Source organism: Episyrphus balteatus, chromosome 3, assembly GCF_945859705.1.
Source record: "Episyrphus balteatus chromosome 3, idEpiBalt1.1, whole genome shotgun sequence".
In the NCBI taxonomy this organism is placed as follows: Eukaryota; Metazoa; Arthropoda; class Insecta; order Diptera; family Syrphidae; genus Episyrphus; species Episyrphus balteatus.
Window position 1 is genome coordinate 47344856 of NC_079136.1, and position 21892 is coordinate 47366747.

The following is a 21892-nucleotide window of genomic DNA, read 5'->3' on the forward strand; positions in this document are numbered from 1 at the left end:
ACCCAAAACTTATAAAAATTTAACATGTTATTTCTCAATTGTGTTGATTGTGTGTATATCATCCTATATTTTTTCGTCCTGTTAAGAAAGTGAAATAAAATTTAAATAGAGTGCATTAGATAGCAAGGATATGGAGGGCAAAAGGTGACGTCACGCGTAATGTGTGTGCGAGATGTGAGGAGGTTTCGTTTAGTATGTAAATTTTTTTTCTGTGTAGATCTTACGCCTGTAAAAGGAAAATAAATTCAAACTTTGTAGGGGAAAAATTTTTTATTTTATATTTTTTTTTTTCCGTAGAAATTCTTGTTGGTATATGTTTGTAAAGGCAAAGGACTTGGAAAGGTAAGTTTTTGTGGTTATGGTGAGCCATTAACATGGTTTTTAAGTTTGATGTTTTATTTATCAGGATAACAGAAAAAATGTTGTTTTTTTTTCTGTTTTTACGACAGACAATTTTTATAGGTGTGTATGAGGTAAATTTAAATTGCCATTTGTATGCGTTACATGATGTTCATGTGCTCATTTTAAATACGCAGCATAAGAATACAGAAATATTTAAGGCCTTCAATTTAGTATTTGGTAGTCATTCTAATATTTTTGTTTAATTAGAAGGAAAACTTAAGTGTTTTTTAATTAAAAATTAGAACAACTTATTCGAAAACGAACGTCAGCAATTTTGTTTTTGAAATCTTAGACCCCTAGAAATTTTAATTGAATTCCAAGAAAACAATAAATTGTAAATATTTCGAAGTATTTATTGAAATGACCTCTTTCAAGAATGTTCAATGTTGTAAATAAAATGGTAGATACCTATACTTTGACAACATTTCATTAGCAGCGGAAATCAAAACAGCATGAAATTAAACCCGCACTTGAACACAAAGTTAGTTCGGAAGAAGAAATTACCTAAATTTCAAACTAATAATTATTTTCTGCAAATAAATTGCTTCAGTTGTTTCTCACTTCATAGTCATTCAAAATGTGTTGTGGTTGAAAATGTTGTTTTTTTTTTTCCATGGCAATTTTTGAAAATTTACTAACGCTTTATCAAACTACTTAAAGTTGAAATAAATGTCTAAAACCTTTTTATAAAAATTCTCAACTTTTTTCTTATACAAGAAATCAGTTAGATTAAGTTCTGGTATAGGTAATGTGGTAAAGGCGGGTAATGTTGTACACATTGACTTTTAAGAAACTAACGATAAATAGACGTCTTTTGAAGCGAAGAACTCTTGTGTAACGAAAAATGCGTATATTCAAAAACACGAAAATATTCTATAATTTTCAAAAAATTGATAAATTGTTGTAAACGGTTGCGTGGAATTTTTTTTTGGGGGCATTACAAAATGCATTTACAAGCGTTTAAAAGCAATATTTAAGGATAAACCTTAAAAAAAAAATTTTTTGAAGTGAAAACTTCTTTAGTATCGTAGTGATTTGAAACAAGACACGAACATTCAACTTGTTATAACTTTTTTGTTTGAATAGGTAGATGAATGAAATTTGTACTGCAGATAGGTAATTACATAAACTACAAATGTACAAAATTTCAATTAATTACATATTCAAAACTCTGAGATAACGGTAAAATTATGTTCTTTTTCTACACACGTTAAATCTTTTGATCTAGTGCACATACAATTATCTACAAGTTACACAATCTTAAATTGAAAAACTTGAAAAATACCCCAAAACACCTGTGGAGATCTGTTGACGATGACCAGTGAAGAAAGTACCGTAATCTCAGCTTGAAATTTCGTCATAGTTGGCTTTAAAAAATTCTTTTTTTTTTTCTAGGCATGGTAGAAATGAATCGTTTATTTCAGAAACGACATAAGTCCACGAGCATAAACTTTTCAGGAGCAACAAAAAACTGTTTTTTACTTAAAATTCCACAACACTTCAAATTTAGAGTATGCCGAGTTATAATCTAGCCTAAGATGCATTTAGAAACCTTTAAAATATAAACTTTTTTTAGGTCTTTGCGGGTTTTTAAGCCTTTAAAGTCGGTGGACTTATGTCGTTTCTGAAATAAACGAAATTTTTGTGGTAAAACTTTTGTTCTTATTTAGCTATAGTTTTTGAACCCTACTTTCGATAATAAATTAAATAGCAGTAGATAGAGTAAATCTTTACCTTTTTAAAGATGTATAACTTTAAGGCTTGCTTGTCATGATGTTTGCCAAAAAAATTTAAAACTGGTAAAATTTCATATTATTCAAGAGTTAAAAATGCTGCCACCACCAGAAATCTGGCTATAACTTTTGAATCCTGAGTACAATTTTAATGAATTTAATAGATATAGATAGAGTAATTCTTTACCTTTTTGTAGATATATAACAAAAGGGGGTGCGTGTCAATATTGCTGCCAAAATAATTTAAAACTGGTAAAAAGTCATGTATTTAACAGTCAAAAATGTTGTCACCGGGTGAAAATTTTCCATATATTTTGAACCCTTTTCTTTCAGTTTTCGTATTTTGGGGGTCTGACATACTTAATTTTTTTTTCAGAAGATGAATAACTATACATAAATGAGAAATTTCCAAAAAAAAAATTTTTGGAAAAAGTGGACTTATGCTGTTTCTGAAATAAACTATTCAAATATAATTCATACGTCATATAAAAGGTGAAATAACCTTTCAGATGATATAAAATTTAGTATAGGTTGTCATTTAAAAAAATATATTTAATGGTGTTTAAAGAGAAAAAAGAATGATTTTTTTGCTTTTTTGATGAAAAGTGATTTGGTTTGAAAAAAATAAGCTCTTTTTGTAGATGTTGTATAGACATGGACGATATAAATATTTTCAGCTGAAACAATAAGCTTGCAGATGATAAAAATTTAATATAGGTTGTCATATAAAAAATATGTATTTAAAGGAGATAGAATAAAAAATAGGTAGATTTTTTCTTTTTTTTTGCAAGAAATTTTTTTTTTTTTAAGGCTTCACTTCTACTACGTGTGAATTGAACACATGACTTTTTTTTGCTTTTTCCCAATATTATTGATAAAGTAATAAAATGATCGAAATGAATGTTGTAGATTATTTAATAATATAAACTTTTACTTTAACAACAGGCCATGATTGTTATGAACAATTACTCTGTCTATAGCACTTAAATCAAAGTAAAATTATCTCTTTTTCTATAGCTTTTTTCTTTCTCACATTTCACAAGGAATAAAATTAATGTAAATGATGCCAAAACCGATTCGTTTCTGCTCCAGGCATCACAATAAGTATATTGTCCAACCTACTTAATAATGAATCCGAAACTCAATGATCATTATGGCTGAATGTAGATAGGCCAAGATTAATGAACATGAAAAATCTATTGAAACAGAGCAGAGAGATGATTGAACCCCTTTCGTCTATATCGAACTTAAGAACAAACCCATTAACTCTGGAGCACAAACTATTCCAATTTTATAGCTCAACAACTCTCACAGACTTTTACCATATTTTTTTTTTCTGTTTCTGTTGTTGTTTCTGATAGTCTCCGGTTCTCATAGAGCTTTTATCCAAATAAACTATTCAGAATACACTATGGTTGACACCCCCAGTCCGTGTTGCCTTCTTGTCCTTTCCCTTTGCCATATATTGGCCAATCGATTGTATTTTTATTTTATATTATCCCGTCAGAGTTATAAAAGATACACACCGCACAGAAACATAAATAGAAACAATTCATCGTTCTTCGTCCTTACGCTCTACTGATGTGGATTATTGATGATGAACGTTACGTTAGTAACAATCCGTTGAACATTTATTGAACCACATTCAGGCAAATAATAGAAGAAAAAAAAAAACAAAAACAAAATATAAAAAAAATTTGAAAAAATAAATACAGAACAACAACAATATCGACTGACAGAACTAATCTAAATGCTAACAATAAAGAGATATGGAAATAAAAATAAAAATAAAACGAATGTGAACTTGTGGCTGATTTTATAAAGGACTCCAATTTACTGCTAAATAAAATGCTAATAAAAAATATATTCATGAATCTGAATTTGTAAAAGTACGTTGTACGTGGACTTTTTATTGGATGTAAAAAAAATAAAAACAAAAATTTATTATCTAGGACTTTTTGTTGTTCTTGGAGTCATAAGAAATGTCCTCTTCCTTAAAATCTTGTGTGTAGCAAATTAAAGGGTTTTTACAAGCTATATCTTAAGTACTTTGACAATTTTTCTTTAATTTTTCTCAAATAAAAGAATGATCTTCATATTTATGAAAATGACTAGGGTTCGCCACAGATCATTAGCGTAATGGGTCCTGAATTCATTTCTATCATTTTATTTCCGAAAATAAACAAACGCTTGCTTTAAAAAACATTAAAATACATACCTACTATTTTAAAATGACTCTAAAGATTTAAAGACAAAATTCTGTGGTAAACAAAAACTTAAAACATAGCCTATTTCTTTTATAAAACCACTTAATAGTATTTTTTTTAAATTGTTTTTAATTTTACTAACTAAATTTTGTATAGATAAAATTATAAATAAATTATTTATTTTAAGCTTTTAACCTCTGTAAATCAAGAACGTAAATTATACAATTTATAATGTCAATCGATTGGCATTTACCTATAATAAAACACGTATTTTTTTAAATTCGATAAATTAATCATTTACTTAGTTATTTCGATATTTAGGGATAAAAAAAAAAGTTTAAATAATTTATTTTTATATAAAAATGCAAAAAATCAAGCAAAAAACTATCTACCTAATATTTATTTTTAGGCACTTCCTAAAATCCAAAAATAAAACCCCGTTGGTTTATTCAGAAAAACTATTTTTTCTGAATTTCGTAGTTTCATATTAACTGCCAATCAAAAACGATTGGTGCCAATTATTAGAAATAGGGCGTACTATTTCGATAAAGCAAAACTTCAAGGTTGTGTTAGAAGCTTCAAATGAAAAAAAAAATATAGTTTGTACAGCTTTTGTGCGATCTTTTTCGGTTTGTTACAGAAATGTCACATGGGGCGCCAAGGAGCAAATAAATTTCTCATAAGATCAAATTTAAAATATTTTGTGATCTTAAAAGCTTTGGTAATTTAAGTAATATTTATATTTTTTGGGTCACCTCAGAAGTTAAAGTCTCATCAAATATTTTTTATTTGAATCGTTTTTTTAAGAAAATTTTAGATTAAAAAAAATTTCCTTGTCAATGAAAAATTTAAAATCATGTCTGATTGTACCTATGCAAACAAAGACGAGAAAACACCACTTTTCTGAAAAATCTTTGAAATTTTTTATCAATGAAAGTCTTAATCAAAATAATAATTTTTGGGTATCTTACGATTTTTTTGTTCGAAAAAATTATCCTTTTTTTATTAAAAAAAGGAAATTTTCGAATTTTGAAAGTTTCAATATGGAACATTTTTGAAACATGATTGAAACATTTATTTCAAGATATTAAAAAATACATTGTTATTCTGAAAATATATTTAGAAATATTTTTTATACGATTTTCAGTTTTCACCGTTGTTTATTTCATGTTTATGCAACTATTTTCCGCTGAAATATGCGTTGAGCCCTTTTTTATAAAAAGTGAGTAATTTTTCCGAGAAAATGAAAAATTTGGTATTTAACAAGAAATGTTTTATATTTCAAACAATTTCCGTTGATTAAATAACAACATTTTTTTATAAAAAGACCAAACTGAAGAGAGAGCAAAATTTTAAAAATTCCTTACATATATTGCAATAATTAAATTTTTCAAAAAATGAAAAATTCCATTCCAGAAAAGTGCTCTCTCTCTTTTAAATATTTCATTTATATTTAACTGAATTAATCCTTTCAAGTTCTCCAAAACCAATTGTCCATTTAATTTGATTTTCCATCAAAATTTATGAAAATACAAAACCCACATAAAAATTGTTATCTGAATAAATTTAAGGTTTTTTTTTTCAGTCCCAAATCAAATTAAATTATCCTTTTTTCTATAGAATTTATTATAATTCAGACTTTATCAACATGTTGATATTATATTCCTGAGCTGAAATCCACAGTTAAAAAAAAAAAAAAAAAACAAAACAATATCCAATAACCATAATACATAATTTACAACAAAACACATCAAAAAAACAAAATTACAATGTCAAAAAATGCGCATATTAACTGGCCAAAGTCAAATAATTTGTATTCGAATTTATTTAAATGTATTCACTTTGAGAGAGTGGCGGCGACCATTCCAATCCCAATATCAGCAGCTTACAAGGTTATCCCTTATCAATTTTGCCTGCTGAATGAAATCCTTTAACAGCATTATTTGTTTAAGCCTAAAAGGGTTTCTTTTTATTCAAAATGTATAACAAAAGGAAACAAAAAGAAATCAAATATAAACAAATTGCTGTGCTAACATAGAAGAAAGTATAAGGAAATCTTACATTACTATACACCTTCCCATTCCCACCTAGTATTTTGTGATTTTACAAAATCAAAATCTTAAATCTATATGGGAGTCCTTTTTATATTAGGTTTTGAATACCAAAAAAACAATATTTAAAAAAGCAAAAAGCCTTCTGTAGAAAGTTGGATTTTAAGGAGATCCATAATCCAAAATTCAGGTTGTAGCTTTGTGAAATTTAAAATAAGGATGTCCATTTTTTTCCTTTCACGTTCTTTGTTATCTTTAAACATCAAAATGCATATCAAAGGAAAAACAAAACAGAAATCCTTTTTTTATAACCTTTTTAGTGTTTTTTTGTGTTCTGAATTTTGAATTGGTTTTCATTAATGGCAATTTCCAAAGCAATAAGTTCTACTTAAAATGTAGAGCAATTTATAATCCCACTGTTAGCGAGAAAAAATTGGTAAAAGGCTATGTGTTACATGCTTCTTCTATATCCTATATCGTGCGATATACTTGTTGTTGTGCCTTTGCATGAGCTCCTTAATAATTATTAATGTGAATTTTGTAAATTTTCTTGTTGCATTTTAAAGTACAATTATTATGATTGCCAGGTCATTGAAAATTGTGTTTAAAATTGTAACAAAAAATCAAGATTCGATTTCGAAAAGTGTAGGAATTTCATTTTAATATTTTAATTTGTTTTTCTGAATATTTTTTTGGTCTATCGGAAACCAATTTATCACACATATACAATGTCACTTATTTATTTATACTAACCAGTTTTTCTATATTGTTTAATTCACAGTGTGTCTGTTCAGAAATGAAAAAAGAGTTGAACAGAATTTTTAGCTATAAATGTCATAGTCAACATTGGCCATTTAGTGGATGTTTAAAAATTTGTTTAGAAATGTATAATTATCTTATTTTTTAAGTTTTTAAAGATGGAAAAAAATGTACGTCAAAATCTAGCTAGTTTTTTTTATATAAATTCTTATGGGTCTTAAAAATCCTTCTAAATATGAAAATGTGGTAGCAATGTGAAAAACTTAAAATTTTACAGTTAAAATAATTTATTAAATTAATAGGCTTTTTTTGCACTTTGGTACCAATAACTTCCTAGTAACTCTTGATTTCATAAAAACTTTTACCATTCTGCAATCCCCTTTGGACGCTCATATTTTTAAAAAAGTTGGCCACCTACGTTCCTATGGATTTTTTGTATACCATAGGTGTTGGAAAATGTTCATAAAAATTTTTTTCACATTTTGCATCGAAAAACTCATTTCAAAATTTTTTTAAAGAAAAGATGCAACAGTTATAAAAACTTTTAACTTCTTATGTATTGAGCCAATTATTGTAGAAAATTATAAAAATAAGAATTTTATAAAATTAATTCATTCGTGGTTGTGGTTAAAGAAAACGTAAGATGATGAAATTTAAAGTACACTGAACGAAAAAAAGCTAATATTTTCTAAAGTTGTTGCGATAGAAACTTTTTCTATTCGTTTCAGAACAGTCAAAAGTGCACCTATCAGCCATTTTAGGCTTATCCATTTTCTACCGGACACCCTGTATAAAGCCTGAAGACAGGATTTCGACAAATACATATGTACAAAAAATTGAATAAAAATTTAATATGTAAGTTAGTATAATACAGATTTTGAATCTTAAAAATGCTATTTTTAAACAAAATTTTCCTGTCATTTAATCAAAAAACAAATATGTACATTTTTGTTAGAACTACAGTGTTTTTTATTCTTTTTAGCCAAATATTTAAAAACAAAAATATTGGTGCTTTCAAATTTATTTTTTGAATTTTGAATATGAGCGTTTTTCACATATGCAACCTCTCAAAAATGATACAAAAATCGAAAATTTGTTGAAAAAAAAAATTAATAGTCATTCTTTCTTTTCTAAAAATGGTCTTAGTTTAAATATAAAAACTATAACTGATTTATGATTGGACGGATCTAGTAAAATAAATACATAGATTTTCAGAAAAAAAAGTAGTATTGGACAGGTCTATCTAAATGATTAAATGAGACAAAAAAAATTTAAGATAATTCGACAAAAACTTTAAAAATTCAGCAACATGAATATTTTTTTCGTTTGGGCCTAATAATATAGCAAGGTACTGTAGTTTAATTTCAAAAGAATTTTATTTTTTAGCAATTGATTTTAATTGATATAACTGACTTCAAAATTTCTAAAGAATTCTTAGATATAAGCCACATTAAAAACATGTTATTATGAACAGTTTTCAAAGTTGTACCATTTTAATAACAGACTTCGTAGAATATATTTATTCTGCCTCCCAAAAAAAAATATTTGTATCCCAAATTTGTGAATGGAGTCTGAATTTGTATTTAGCTGACTTGGAAGGAATTTACAAAATGTCGAGAAAATTTTAATTAGAATTCAACCTGAGTTTTTGGATCCCAAAAAGTTTTTCAAGTTATTGTCATGGGAGGAAAATGTTACACATACGTCACAGTGACCCACTTTTGTATTTCTTTTAATAAAATTGAAATTGAGCCACTAAATCCTTGCACTATAAGATAGATTGAAACAAAATAGAACTTCACACTATCACATCTATTTTTGCTCAGAGAATCATTTAATTAGATTTGAATGGTGGTATAATATATAAAATGAAAAAAAAAAAAAAAATAAAATCAGTTTGATTTATGTTAGTAACGCGCATTTAAAAAAGAAAAAAAATTTTTTTTTATTTCTCATCACATCACATCACGTTTAAACAAACAAACCATTTTTTTTTTTTTACAAAAATATTGAAAATTTCAAAATTAATTTTATTTGTTAACATAACTAATATCTAGTTTCCTTGATCTAAATACAACTTTATGACTTCAGATTGGGATTCAAAAAACCAGAACAATCAAAATTTTATTGCAGATAAGTTTTTGAGACTTACAAACAAATTTTATAGTGACTTTCACATGCATTAAATGATATTTTGCTTGTGCCTCATTCTTAAACTAGAGCTGTATGTTTTTATTGAGATGTTTAAGAATTTTATTAGTTCAATTTCAGTTAATTTTTTTTAATTAGTTCAATGTTGAACTAATAGTATTCCAGAAAATCGCTATTTTACTACACCGAAAAAAAAATGTGATAATAACAGCTATCAAATTAACATTTTTGAGTGACAAAAGTCGTCCAATAATTAAAATATCAATTTTGATATTTTATCATATCATTTTGATATTTTTTAATTTTAGGTGGACAGTGAAAATTTCACTTTGACAGTTAAAATATTAATGTTGACTAGATTTTACGTTTTAGTTTATTATAATGAAACCTATTTCTTTCTTTTTCTTTTTTATTATTTTTATTATTTTAAGTAGGTACCTATTTTCTTTTTTTTTTTTCAAAACATTACTGAAATTTAATATTCTTTAAAAAATAGTGGTGATATTATTTTTTCTATTATAGTGACATAATTGTTTTGTTATTTTCTCTATGTGAAGTAAAATCTTATTGCCGATCAAATTTTCTCAGTAAATCATACATTTTAATTCGAAAAAACACAAAGCGCTTTTAAAATTAGTACAAATTAAGAATTTTTTATTTAATATTTTTCAATAATTTCAAATGAGAAATTGATATGAAAAAATGACAATAACATATCAAAAAAAATTTCCAAAATGTGACATTTAAAAATATAAATTGATATTGGTTTTTTTTTTCTGTGTAAAAAATCATTTGGGATTTAGAATATTTAGTTTTGTTTTCAAAGTTAGGATAAATAAAACTGCAACATTTTGATACTTTTATCTAGTGTTTTTTTTTTTTTTATCTACACAAAACTAATGGCCTATGTATTTGAATTTCGTAGGTCTGTTTCAATATTTTTATCTATCTGTTTAATAAAGGTAAATTTACTGGGTCAACAACAGAAATTTTGATAACTCATAAAATGTGTTCAATAGAAATAAATGTTGCGTATACGACACGGTGACCCAGGGTTTTCAATATTTTTTTTAATAAGCTAACAATATAAAAACACCCATTTAAAAAGAATTTCAATATAAATGCATGAATTTTTCAAGTTATTAAATATGTATTAGTTCTTCGTCTTTTTAAGAAAATCAAACTCATTAAAATTAATATGAGACTGAAACTTAATAAATCATTTACGGAACATTGTCACTATTAATTTTCACACAACCTCTTGAATATTATTTAACGTTAATTTTTCCAAAGTTTTTTTTTTTTTTGTTAAAGTTTCCTCTATCAAAAAACTTTTCTCTTTTAAACTACATAAATGGGAACAAATTTCAATTTTATAAATTTTCACTCGAAGTGAAAGTTTGACAACAAAACCCATTTTCCCAAGCAAACAAAAAAATCCTTTCAAAGCACTGACGTTTATAGTAGAAAACTCCCAAAGTGGTAATCATGATTACAATATAAATACTCCTACATCGGTTGCATGTATGTTCTGCAGAAGTTGCTGCAAGGACCGGGAGAAAATACGTATAATGCACATTTTTAAAATACACAGATACAAGTATATAATCTATCGATTTAGCTGAAGTTAATTGGATATCCTGTGTTGGAAAGAATCCTTTAATTAAAATGAAAAAAAAGTGGAAGAAAAAAAAAAACTAAAGTGAATAACTGTTTCGCTTGCTCAGAGACATCACATATAAATAATTGATGACTTTTCAGAAACAAAAAGAAACTTTATATCCACCTTCTCACATGAGTTTTGTATACGACGAGTAGCATAGATATTATATGGTAAGGATATCATGATTATATAGTTCGTGTATGTGTTTGTATGTATGTTTATTTCTACTATTTCCTTGAAAGTTTGACATTCCAAAGGAAAAACAATTAATTGACATGATGTTGGAAATTGATTGACTTCCCTGGGGGGGATGGCATGGGTATATTTTGAATTAATTAGTTATGCGTTGAACTTGGAAGCGCAGGTGATGAAAAAAGGCAAAATCCGAAATAATTGAGTTCGGAGAAAATTTCAATTTGAATTTTATGTATGTAGATAGATACTCGTATGTCTGATTGATTAAGGTTTTTTTTTTTTCTTTAATGAGAAATGCTTATGTTTGTGTACATTCTTAGAATAATTGGAATTTTTGCTTTGAACATAATATTTTAAATTATAAGCAGGCAGTTTCTTAAAAGGGAAATTATTTTGAAAGTGTTTTAATATAACTTACAAGCAAAAAACTTTACACATGTTTGTGCAAAATGCTACTTTTATTTTTCTTACCCTTTGTACATAGATATACAAACAAATAAGGATATAAAAAAGGTAAAAACTGAAAAAAAAATGCTCGTAATTAAATTGTTGTTTTAGATTATTCTTTGAAAACAAATTCTTTCTGTGACGTAAAAACGGTATAGCTTCTAGGAATTTATATTGAAAATTGTTTATTGAATTGATTACAGATTTTTTGCAAACACCTGAGCAGATATTTTTCTCACCAGATTTTCGCATGAAAATGGTTTTATTTTGGAGTTGTTTTTATCAACCTTTTTCAACAAAGCTTTTAAAGTGTTTTCTTGTTACTGCCTATACCTAATATACCTATTTTTAAATTTTAATTTAAAAAGTTAAAGACGATACTTTTTTTTATCAATGTAAAAAGTGATACCTATCAAAATGTTGAGGAAAGATATTTGGTCATAAAGCAATATTGGAAATATGTGCAAAATGTTTTATTCAATCACAGTTTACAATTCTGTGCAATACGAATTTTTTCGATTCCCATGTACATTAGGGTGGCCCAAAAAAAATATTTTTTTCGACTTTTGGTCTAATTTTGTTCCACTTATTTAACATGAACGCTCTGAAATTTCAACTCGCTATTTTAAGTGGAAGAGGGTTCTGATAACAGTTTAATTTTTAGATTTTTTGTACGTAGGTAATCTTGATTTTTTTTTTCAGTTTTTTTTTATAAAGCAATTTAAGTTTAAGTTTATAAAATATATAAAATATTTTTTTTTTTTAATGTGAGCAATAATTTTATTGATAAAAACAATTATTAAGCAAAAAATGCAAATAAAAAGTCTAGGTACTATCTTTTGACGAAATTTACTTGGAAGTGGAGCCAGATATTATTTTTTCGGTGTTTTTTTTTCAGAATGAGTAACTACAACAACATCAACTTTCAAGCAGTTTTAACTTACAAAAAAATTAATTTTTTTTTTACTTTTCTTCAAAAAAAAAAGTATAATTTTTTAATATTGATAGCACCCCCTTCTATATAAGATAATAGGCTAAAAATTTAATAGTATACCAATAGGATGTGGAACCAAAGTAGAGAGTGGGCCAACGACTTTTTGTAAACTTTATATTTCCCATACAAGCGTGGATATATGATTATTTTGAAAATGTTTTTTCTATATAAAAAACGTTTAAAAAATTTTTTTTTAAATTTAATTACTTGAAAAGTGGTGTTAAATAATATCAAAACTAAAGTTTGTCTTCGTATATTATAGAAATATTACTCAATGAAAATAAAATTAAAATTTCCGATTTCCATATCATCTGGAACTACAAACTTTAGGTTTTTAATACTTAGTTAAAAAAAAAATTATAGGTAAAATGTCTTGTACATATTTTCAGATATTCTATTTACTTATTGCATAGGTGGAAATCGATGGTTTGTGTATAAATATTTAAACAAATATTTTGGGGTTTGGGTCAAAATCACGAAAAACGAAATCTCGCAAACCCAAAATACCGAAAATCCAAAATACCGAAACCCAGAATCCCGATAAACCATAATCCCGAAAACACAAAATCCCGAATGGGATTCCGAAAAATTATATAAAATTAAAAATTTTCGCAAATTTTTCATTTTATATAGGTAATTTTTCTAAATACCGATTTTGAATAATAATCCTGAGTATGAAGTTGTAAATTAGATAACCACTTAAAGACAATATAACTGCATAATTCCACTAATATCACTTTGAACTTGATTTCAAATTCTTTTTGTGCTTTCAGCGCAGTATTGTGTTGTGATTAAGTTGAGTGGGAAAAATTTGATTTTAACCAAAATCAATACAATTGGAAATTTTAATATTTACCTAAATTATGATTGTATATTTAAATTCTTATTTAAGTAGTGTTTTATTCTATGTTTCAATTAAAATTTACGTGAACAGACAATTTTGAAAAGTTTTTTGCTTGTTTTGTTTTAATTTCGGTATTTTGGCCATTCTGGATTTTGGGTTTTCGGGATTTTCTTTTTTCGATATTCTGGGCAGGGGCGTACATTTGACACTTAGTTTTTAAAAGTCTGTATTTTCGAAAACTGGTAATTATTTCCAATGTTTTGTTTTGTATTTGATTTATTGACTATTCAAGATTATACTAACAGTAAAATTTTTTGTTTTACCATATTACAACATTTAAAAAAATAATGTTTTTTAAAAAAAGTCATTTTGTCAAAAGTGCCCCGGGACCGGGGCACATTTGGCTTTAAAAGGGGTACATTTGACAATGGTGGATTAAGCCCCACATCGTGTGCATTATATTTTTAAAACTATCAGCGAATCTTGCTTGTCTATTGTTTAATTAGAAAAAAAATTTTTTTTTTGGTTTTAAACAATCTACTAAACAATATAACGAAAAAAAAATCAAAAAATTTATTTTCTAAAAAGAAGAAGAAAAATCAAAAAACCCTTAAATATTTCAAAAAATCTCTCCATTTAAATCTGAATCAAAATTAATCGATGTCGATTTATTTTTAAATAATTTATTTAATATATAATTCCCCAAAATCAACGTAAAACTGTGCCCACATTGCAAAAGTCAAAGGTGCCCCGAAGGAGCCACAGAACTATTTTTCTTTTTTTTCAATAGGTAACTAATACTATTTTTTTACAAAGCTGGTTTTAATTAACTTAATTTTAAGCTTAGTGCTATCAAAATATTGATTCACCATTAAAAAAACTGTTTTATTAGGTTCAGAAATCGCTTACATACCTTTGGTCAAAAATTAGATCAGAAATACAGAAAACACGAAAACACGTGCTACTTAGCGAAAAGTTAATGAAAGACTGCGAAATTTCGCAAAAATTTCTTAAAATCAAACTAAGCTTCTTTCTTCATCCAAACTATTGTTAATTAAGGGCACGATCATACCGAAAAACGCAAAGTCAAATGTGCCCCGGTGTCAAATGTCCCCCGCTTACCCTACACACCATACGGGGCATGTCGCACAGAAAAAAATAAACCACATAAAATAGAACAAAAACAATAAGATTTCTCTATGGTTTTCATCCAAGAAGGAAACCTTATTAAAACAATCGGGTTTTCCTTATTGTTTTAAAATCTGCAAAAAAATAAAAAAAACGATGACCAGACTGGGAATCGAACTGGAGACTTCAAATCATTAGTCGCCCACCTTACCACCTGAACCAACCTGCCATGAAAATATTGATCGCGATTTTTGTTCTAGTGCTAAGTTGCAAAAAAAAATCAACTTTTCAGTCAAATTTTAATAAGATTTTCTCTATAAAAATAATAAGAAATCTCCTTAAAAAAACCTTATTAATCGTTGATTTTAATAAGATTTCCTTATGAAATGTATGGACGGTAAAACAATATGGCAATCTGTTAGTTTTTAGCGGGTCATATTTTTCTCTGTGCGGGGCCCCCCGACATGCCAGAGCCCCGACTGGAGACAGTGCCGAGATGGCAATTTACTTAACGAAGCAAAAAGATAAGATATGTGACATGAATCACTTCAGATACAAGAGAGAAATTATATTCTTCAGTGTAATGTATAATAAATTGGTAGCCAGTCAAATAGTAGGTATCTCAGGGACCATACAAAAATAAATTGGTTTTTTGAAAGAAAAATTGTATCTATCTTATTTACTCCAAAAAGTGTGAATAATCTTAGCGACCAACAAATGATACCTAGGTACATCAGGGGTACCAAAAAAAAAGTAGGGTGCATACGTACTTTTTTATTTGTTCGGCCCCCAAATATCAAAGGAACCCAAAAATTTAGTTTTGCCCCGGGACCCCGACAACTCATGTACGCCTCTGATTCTGGGCTTTCGGGATTTTGGATTTTCGGGATTCTGGGTTTTCTGGATTCAAAATTTCGGGATTATGTCCGTCTCCCAAATATTTTTCGTGCGAAACAGTGCCAATGATGGATGTATTTGTTATTATCTTTGAAAAGGACTACATCATATTTTACTTGTGATATAGACATCATTTGAGTTATGCATATTCTAATAACGGAATATGCATAAACTCAAAGCTTATAATACAAATACATAATACATACAATTTTAAATTGTTTTTCTTCAAATATGCTAAAATTTTGTTCAATTTTAAATTTTGAAATTTAAAACTTGAAAATTCATAAAAACTTTAATAAATGTAATAATAGCATGAAATAAATGAGTCTTTAAATTGAATTGAAAACCGAATTGAATAGACATCATAGGGCAAGTTTAGGTTAAGTTAATTAACAGATCATTTTCTTACACAAGTAATGGAGCACTTAAAATAATTATCACTAAAAGATAAAATAACAATGTTCTGATAATTTTGGTCTGGTTACTATGAGGGACATTCAAACATGCGTCATTGCAATTTTTTTCCATAAGAGCCTAGAGTATTTGTACATGTACCTTCATTATTAGAGTTCTGAGCCAAGAGGCACACAAAAGTTTTGTCGTCAGAAATTTTAACTCGTTTAACTAAGTATTGATTTAACACCAAATTTCCATAAAAAACGTATTTTTTTTTTTTCAATTTCGTTTTTCTTATAGCGTACAAAATTCAATATAAACAACAACAAAAATCAGCCAAATCGATTCAATAATTTTTGAGTTTCTTGTTTTTAAGAGACTAACGTTCAGAAATTGATAAATTGTAGGACCTATTGATGTGAATAAAAATTTCCGTAGGAATGTTTCCTTTATTTTAAACAAAAGAACGAAAATGATTAAATAAGAACAAAATAAAGATAAAATGTAGATTGATTTTTTTGACCCTTATAATCATTGCAAAAAGTGCTTATGGGGTTTGCACCAATTTTTCAAAAAAAAAAAGCGCAAAATGGTAAATTGCATGGTAAAATTTTAGTTGCAAATAATTTATTTGTAAGTTAGGAAAATTAAGCTAGATTGCCGTCTGTTTTTTTGCCCTTTAACATTATAAGCTGAAGAAGTATTTTATAACGGTAGAATACAGGTACCAAATTTTTCGGAACAATTAAAATCAAATTAATTAATAATTGAAAAGTAGGTAGGTTCTATAAGATCAATTTAATGAATCCACCTCAAAATCTTACTCTTTCCTTTTGTGTATTGTTTTCACCACCAACCATAATGAAGTGAAAATCTTAATCCGACATTAATTACTTGCTCGAAACCTTGTATTTTGACATCATGCCAAAATTAAACAATACAACCATGTAAGTATATTGTTTAGTCCTTAATAACTTGAACATAAGATGCGTATAAGCAACCTCTTAAATAATTTATATCCTTTATTGTTTCCTGCGAAAAGGTTGCTCCTCTGATATATAAAATCTGCAACATCATTGAGTATATAAAAAAAAAGGATTCATATTTCATGGAATAGGGAAAAGGATTATTCTGAATTTATATTAAAATATATATTTTTTTCTGTATGCTGTATAAACGCATGGCTTAACTTACCGTGCTCTCCTCGTATCCTGTCGTTAAGAGCTGTATATCAATTTCAATATCCACATCCATGTCCGTCGTTTGACCAACGGTTGCGGACATTTTGCGATCTATAGAAATGTTTTGCATCCTGTTGAATATTTATTTTTTTTTTTTTTTTTTTTTTGTAACTTTGAGGTTTCACACTGCACAACTTCCGTTTCAAAAGGGATTATTTAAACACAACCAAAAAAAAAGGGAATGAAAACCTAAACAAGGACCAATAAAAAAAAAAAACCCTGGAACTGGATACAGGACGAAAAAAACAAAAAAAAAAAACGATCACAACACTTTTGAGTAGGAAATCCTCTTTTTGTATCCGTATTTTTTTTTTCTTTGTAATCCTTGTTATCAGGTCATTTTGTGTTATTTTAATAGAATTTTTTTAATACTTATTTTTTTTTTTCTTATTTTAAAAGGACTCAGGACATTTTTTTTTGTAATTTATTTTCACGAACAATTTTCACATAAAAATAGTGACCGATTTACATCCCGTAATCAACCGTAAAACCAATCGAATGCATAATTATTCGAGGACAAATAATAAAATTGCAAATCCGGAGAGGATATTTTTATATCCTTTATTTCTGTTCACTATATTTATGACACAATACACAGACACCATCAGAACAACTACAACAAAGGGGCAATATTAATTCGAAGAAATCCGGGACACACAACATAATATATATCCCCACAGGGACACTCCACTAAAAACACTGTAGTTGTTATCATTATAAATTGTATGCGCCCTCTGGCGAGACAGATAATACAACAACCCGGAAGCAGATCAATGCGACAGATAAAACATTAAAAACACTTATAGGGTAAAAGCGGGTGATATGGCGCAGCGGGGGAGATGGCGCACCTTAAATATCTTGAGCATTTATTGCTCTAAAAATGTATGAAAAATATTTTTAGCTTTCTTTAAATATTTTAAATCGAAGTAGCCAGTATTCGTTTCTTTGTCTGTGATACAAAAAATTAAAAAAAATTTGAAAGCAAATCATGTGATGATTTTTTTCGAATTTTTTTTTTCGCTCTTTTTTTTTGTTCCGATATTTTGTGAGTCGTTGGGATCTTAGATGCCCTTGATACACCAATACATACAAGAGAGTATAAGTTATGCATTGCATGTGAAATCTGAGCTCTATTTCTGTCTGCTTTTCATAGATGCTTACGAATAGGAATTATTCGAAAAAAGGTGAGATGGCGCAGCTTTTTGCGGGTGAAATGGCGCATTCCGTACTAGAATTTTTTACTCGAGTATAGTGGTAGCATGTGCCATATCACCCTCAAACTATTTTTTTTAAGTAATTCAGCCAAGTTCAAATTTTATAAAAAAGACGACTAGTTGCAATCTATTATATGGCATGCATTGGTGCTTGACTCCTTCACATCGTTCAACCATTTGTGCAATGAATTTGGCAATAGAAACCTAAAACAAACTCATGCGCCATCTCACCCACCCTTTAGGGGGAGATGGTTTTTTTAAAACTTTTTTTCTATATTAATTTAAAAATGTAAATTTAATATGTAAAAATCTGTAAAACAAACAATACGTTGGATATTGAATATAGAACATTTTTGCATTGTTAGAAATATGAAATGTGGTTTACTTTGAAAAATATGACAAAAACAAAAAAGGTATGCCATCTCACCCGCTTTTACCCTACATTTACACAAAACGACAACAGACACGATAGAAATGATATCCAACACACACATACACACCTTTTGTTAATCTTTAATTAGAAAAACCGCACTTTTATTTTCTGCCAGGATATAAAAGCCACCATTTTTCATTTTTTTTTTTTTTTTTTTTTTTGGTTATTTTTTTAATAATGATCTACCGTTAAAGGACGAGAGGGTCATTTTTGAGCATCCGTTTAGCTGGGCTTATTTCAAACAAACCGAATCAGAGGAAAGCTTAGCGTTAACTGAAGGATTCTGTTAACTTTATCACAATCGTTGAGTTTTTTCGGGACCTGTAACAGAATTCTTTTTTTTTTCGATTACATGGATGGTGTAAAAAGGATACGCACGCATTGGTGATATTCAACAGGATGTGGAATAGATGTCCTCGCTCTGGGAGCTGAATACCGACGCTAGCGCAGCTCTCTCTCACTCTCTCTCTCTGTGTTAATTGAGCTTTCACCTGTTGTTCACTGTTTCTGTCAGGCTAAAGCTTTTTCCTTCTCTAGTCGTTGTCGTAGTCATCGTAAAAAGAGATAAGATTGATTTAGTTGTTGTCAGATTAGACACTGCGATTTTCATACGTCCCCCATGTTATAAGACAACAGACAGCTAGCTATGCTATATACAGCTATAAAAGTCACCCGCAACTGGTGTTGGCATTTCTATTCTTATAACCGCCCGTTTGCCTGGCCCGTTCGACCCAACCACACGACCCTCTTAAGATTGTCTCTCTTGCGTAGTAGATGTGTATTTCACACGGATAGAAATGGGGTTGTGAAACTTTGACTGGGATTTCTTTCTCGTAGGTTAGGTCTCTGTTGCTTTTTTCTTATGTTGGGGGTGGTTTTAGAGAAAAAAAAATAGGCGCGAAAATCTTTTTCAATCTCGGAATGGAAGTATCATATCAATTATTTTATTATATGCTCTGTCTGAGCAATACCGTCGTCAGTCGTCGGCGAGTTATAACAAAGAATATATTATGATGACCACCCTAACAAAAGGGGTGGTTAGATTGAGTTTGTTGAATTTTGTGGTCATTTATTGGGGGAGGTTGGGAGTGATGCGGAGATTGCGGTGCGTGTGAAGTGTGAAAATTATTATTATTGGCATAAAGAGGATACCGCTGCACACATAAATACTCTCATGGTTGAGTGTTAAATATCTTCTAGATTTTAGAGGTTATAGGGTTGAATGGGGGGGTTGTAAAGGGAGTACACATTTTCATATATTACACGTATATGTTATAGTCTTGTGCGGTAATAATATTTTTTTCTTTTGTGTTTTTTTTTTTTTTCTTGTTTTGCTTTGATTGAAACTCAAGTGTCAGTTTGAGTGGCGTTAATAAAATGCTTAAATTTGTTGATTGCTCGTTATTCTTGTATTTATATGTAGATTTTTGTTGCATAGAGAAGATGATGGAATAGATTTTCTTTTATTATTTTGATTGTGTTGATTTTTCTTTTTTGTATAATGATGAATGAGATCTTCTAAATGAGATTATTATGTTATGTGTGTGCTTTTGGAATAAATGACCGACGACATTAATGTGATATTAAGTGGTCTGGGCTGGGGTAGGTATATCTATCTTTGTTGATCTTGAATTGAATGATACGGATGTTATACACGTTTGATTGAAAACACAAGTGGTTTTTTTTTTTAAGGTCAGTTAAATGGAAGCGTTAAACAGTAGCATCTTTTGTTTAAGAAGATTTAAATTAAAAAAGAGGTGTCTCTTGAGAGAACTGCATCATTGGTTCATCAGTAATTATAACCCTCTCTCCTGGTGGAATCAAATCCGATTAAACAAATCCACCACAATAATCTGACTAAAGTTCCATTATGTCGATTATGTAAATGGACTTAAGCAGAATTATGAAAAAATAGAGAGAAACTTCTTGGATCTTGGAACGGATTCAACTATGTAATTAAGCTGAAGAGAATGATAATGAGCTAAAAATCACAGGACCACGAGTTAACTTAAAGAACAAGTTGAAAATTTTAATTTCTTATTTAACCTCCCGATTACAAAACATTTAATATGGGTGCAAGGATTAAATTTAACAAATAAATAGGACGTGCATGTCCTGACTAAACCAGTGATCCTAGAAAAATGGTTTATACCTTTTTGAAAAGGGTGTTTAATGTAGACAAGAACCTCATCAAATAATTTTACTCAAAGGCTTTATCTAAAAAAATGGCCTCATAAGTCAACATACACCTATTTTAAATGAGAAAAAACTTTAACCCTTTTGGGGCGCCATCTAGCGTCAAAATAAAAATCTGAAAAAATTAGGGGATTTTTTTTTATTATTTAGAAACAGTTTTCTACTTAGGAACTTGATTCAATATTAACGAACGCCCTAATGAATACAGAAGTCGTAAATTACATAAAAACTGAAGACTAAAAAAAGTAAGATTTAGGAAGTGTCATTGTCATATACTGAAATTAAATAAATGTGTTTCAAAATACAGATTGCTTAGAAGCTTCTCTGCTCATATCACTATCTTTACAGCAAGTAATTCTTGTTCATATTACAATTTTTTCTTGATATCTTAAAGTAAAAGAAGTGAAAAATATAATAACTATTGCAACAGATCTCCGTTTCACATACTTAAAGAATAACTTGGGCGACGTGAACTGCGTCACCTGTATTCTAAATTAACCCCTAAATTTTAGTTGATGTTTTAAATTATGGTTTGATATGCAGAACAAATATTGAATTAATATATATTAAAATAATATATAATATATATGGAAAAGACAATGCAGAGGAAGTGGATGAGGAACTGCAACTTGATGAAATTTTCCCACTTACCTCTGTCCAACAAATTGAGGAAATGGAGGAAAAACTCCATCAAAATCGATTGTTAAAAAAAAAATTGGTAAGTACCAAAATATATGAAATATTTGAATTTATAAGATATCAATAGATTCTATATTGATTTCATTTTCATTTGTTACTTCTCTAAAAATATTAAGTTTATGTTGATAGGTTATTTTTATCCTGAAATCTTTGAATGCAATATGACACAGACCAATAAAATTGATTTTTTTTTAATATTCTTAAACAAAGCCACTTATGCTTTTGATGTGCTGAACTAGAAT

The 21892-nt window shown here is 28.3% G+C and overlaps 1 protein-coding gene across 2 annotated transcripts in view; it reads right to left on the reverse strand.

Moving 5' to 3' along the window:
* Positions 1-17317, reverse strand: part of LOC129913099 (dopamine receptor 1) — a 97843-nt gene extending 80526 nt beyond the window's left edge. For both annotated transcript variants that reach the window (XM_055991581.1, XM_055991580.1), the window contains exon 1: positions 17062-17317. In XM_055991581.1, coding sequence (XP_055847556.1) covers positions 17062-17178 — 117 coding nt within the window. In that variant the 5' untranslated portion in view covers positions 17179-17317. The remainder of the gene's footprint in view (positions 1-17061) is intronic.
* Positions 17318-21892: the final 4575 nt, after the last annotated feature.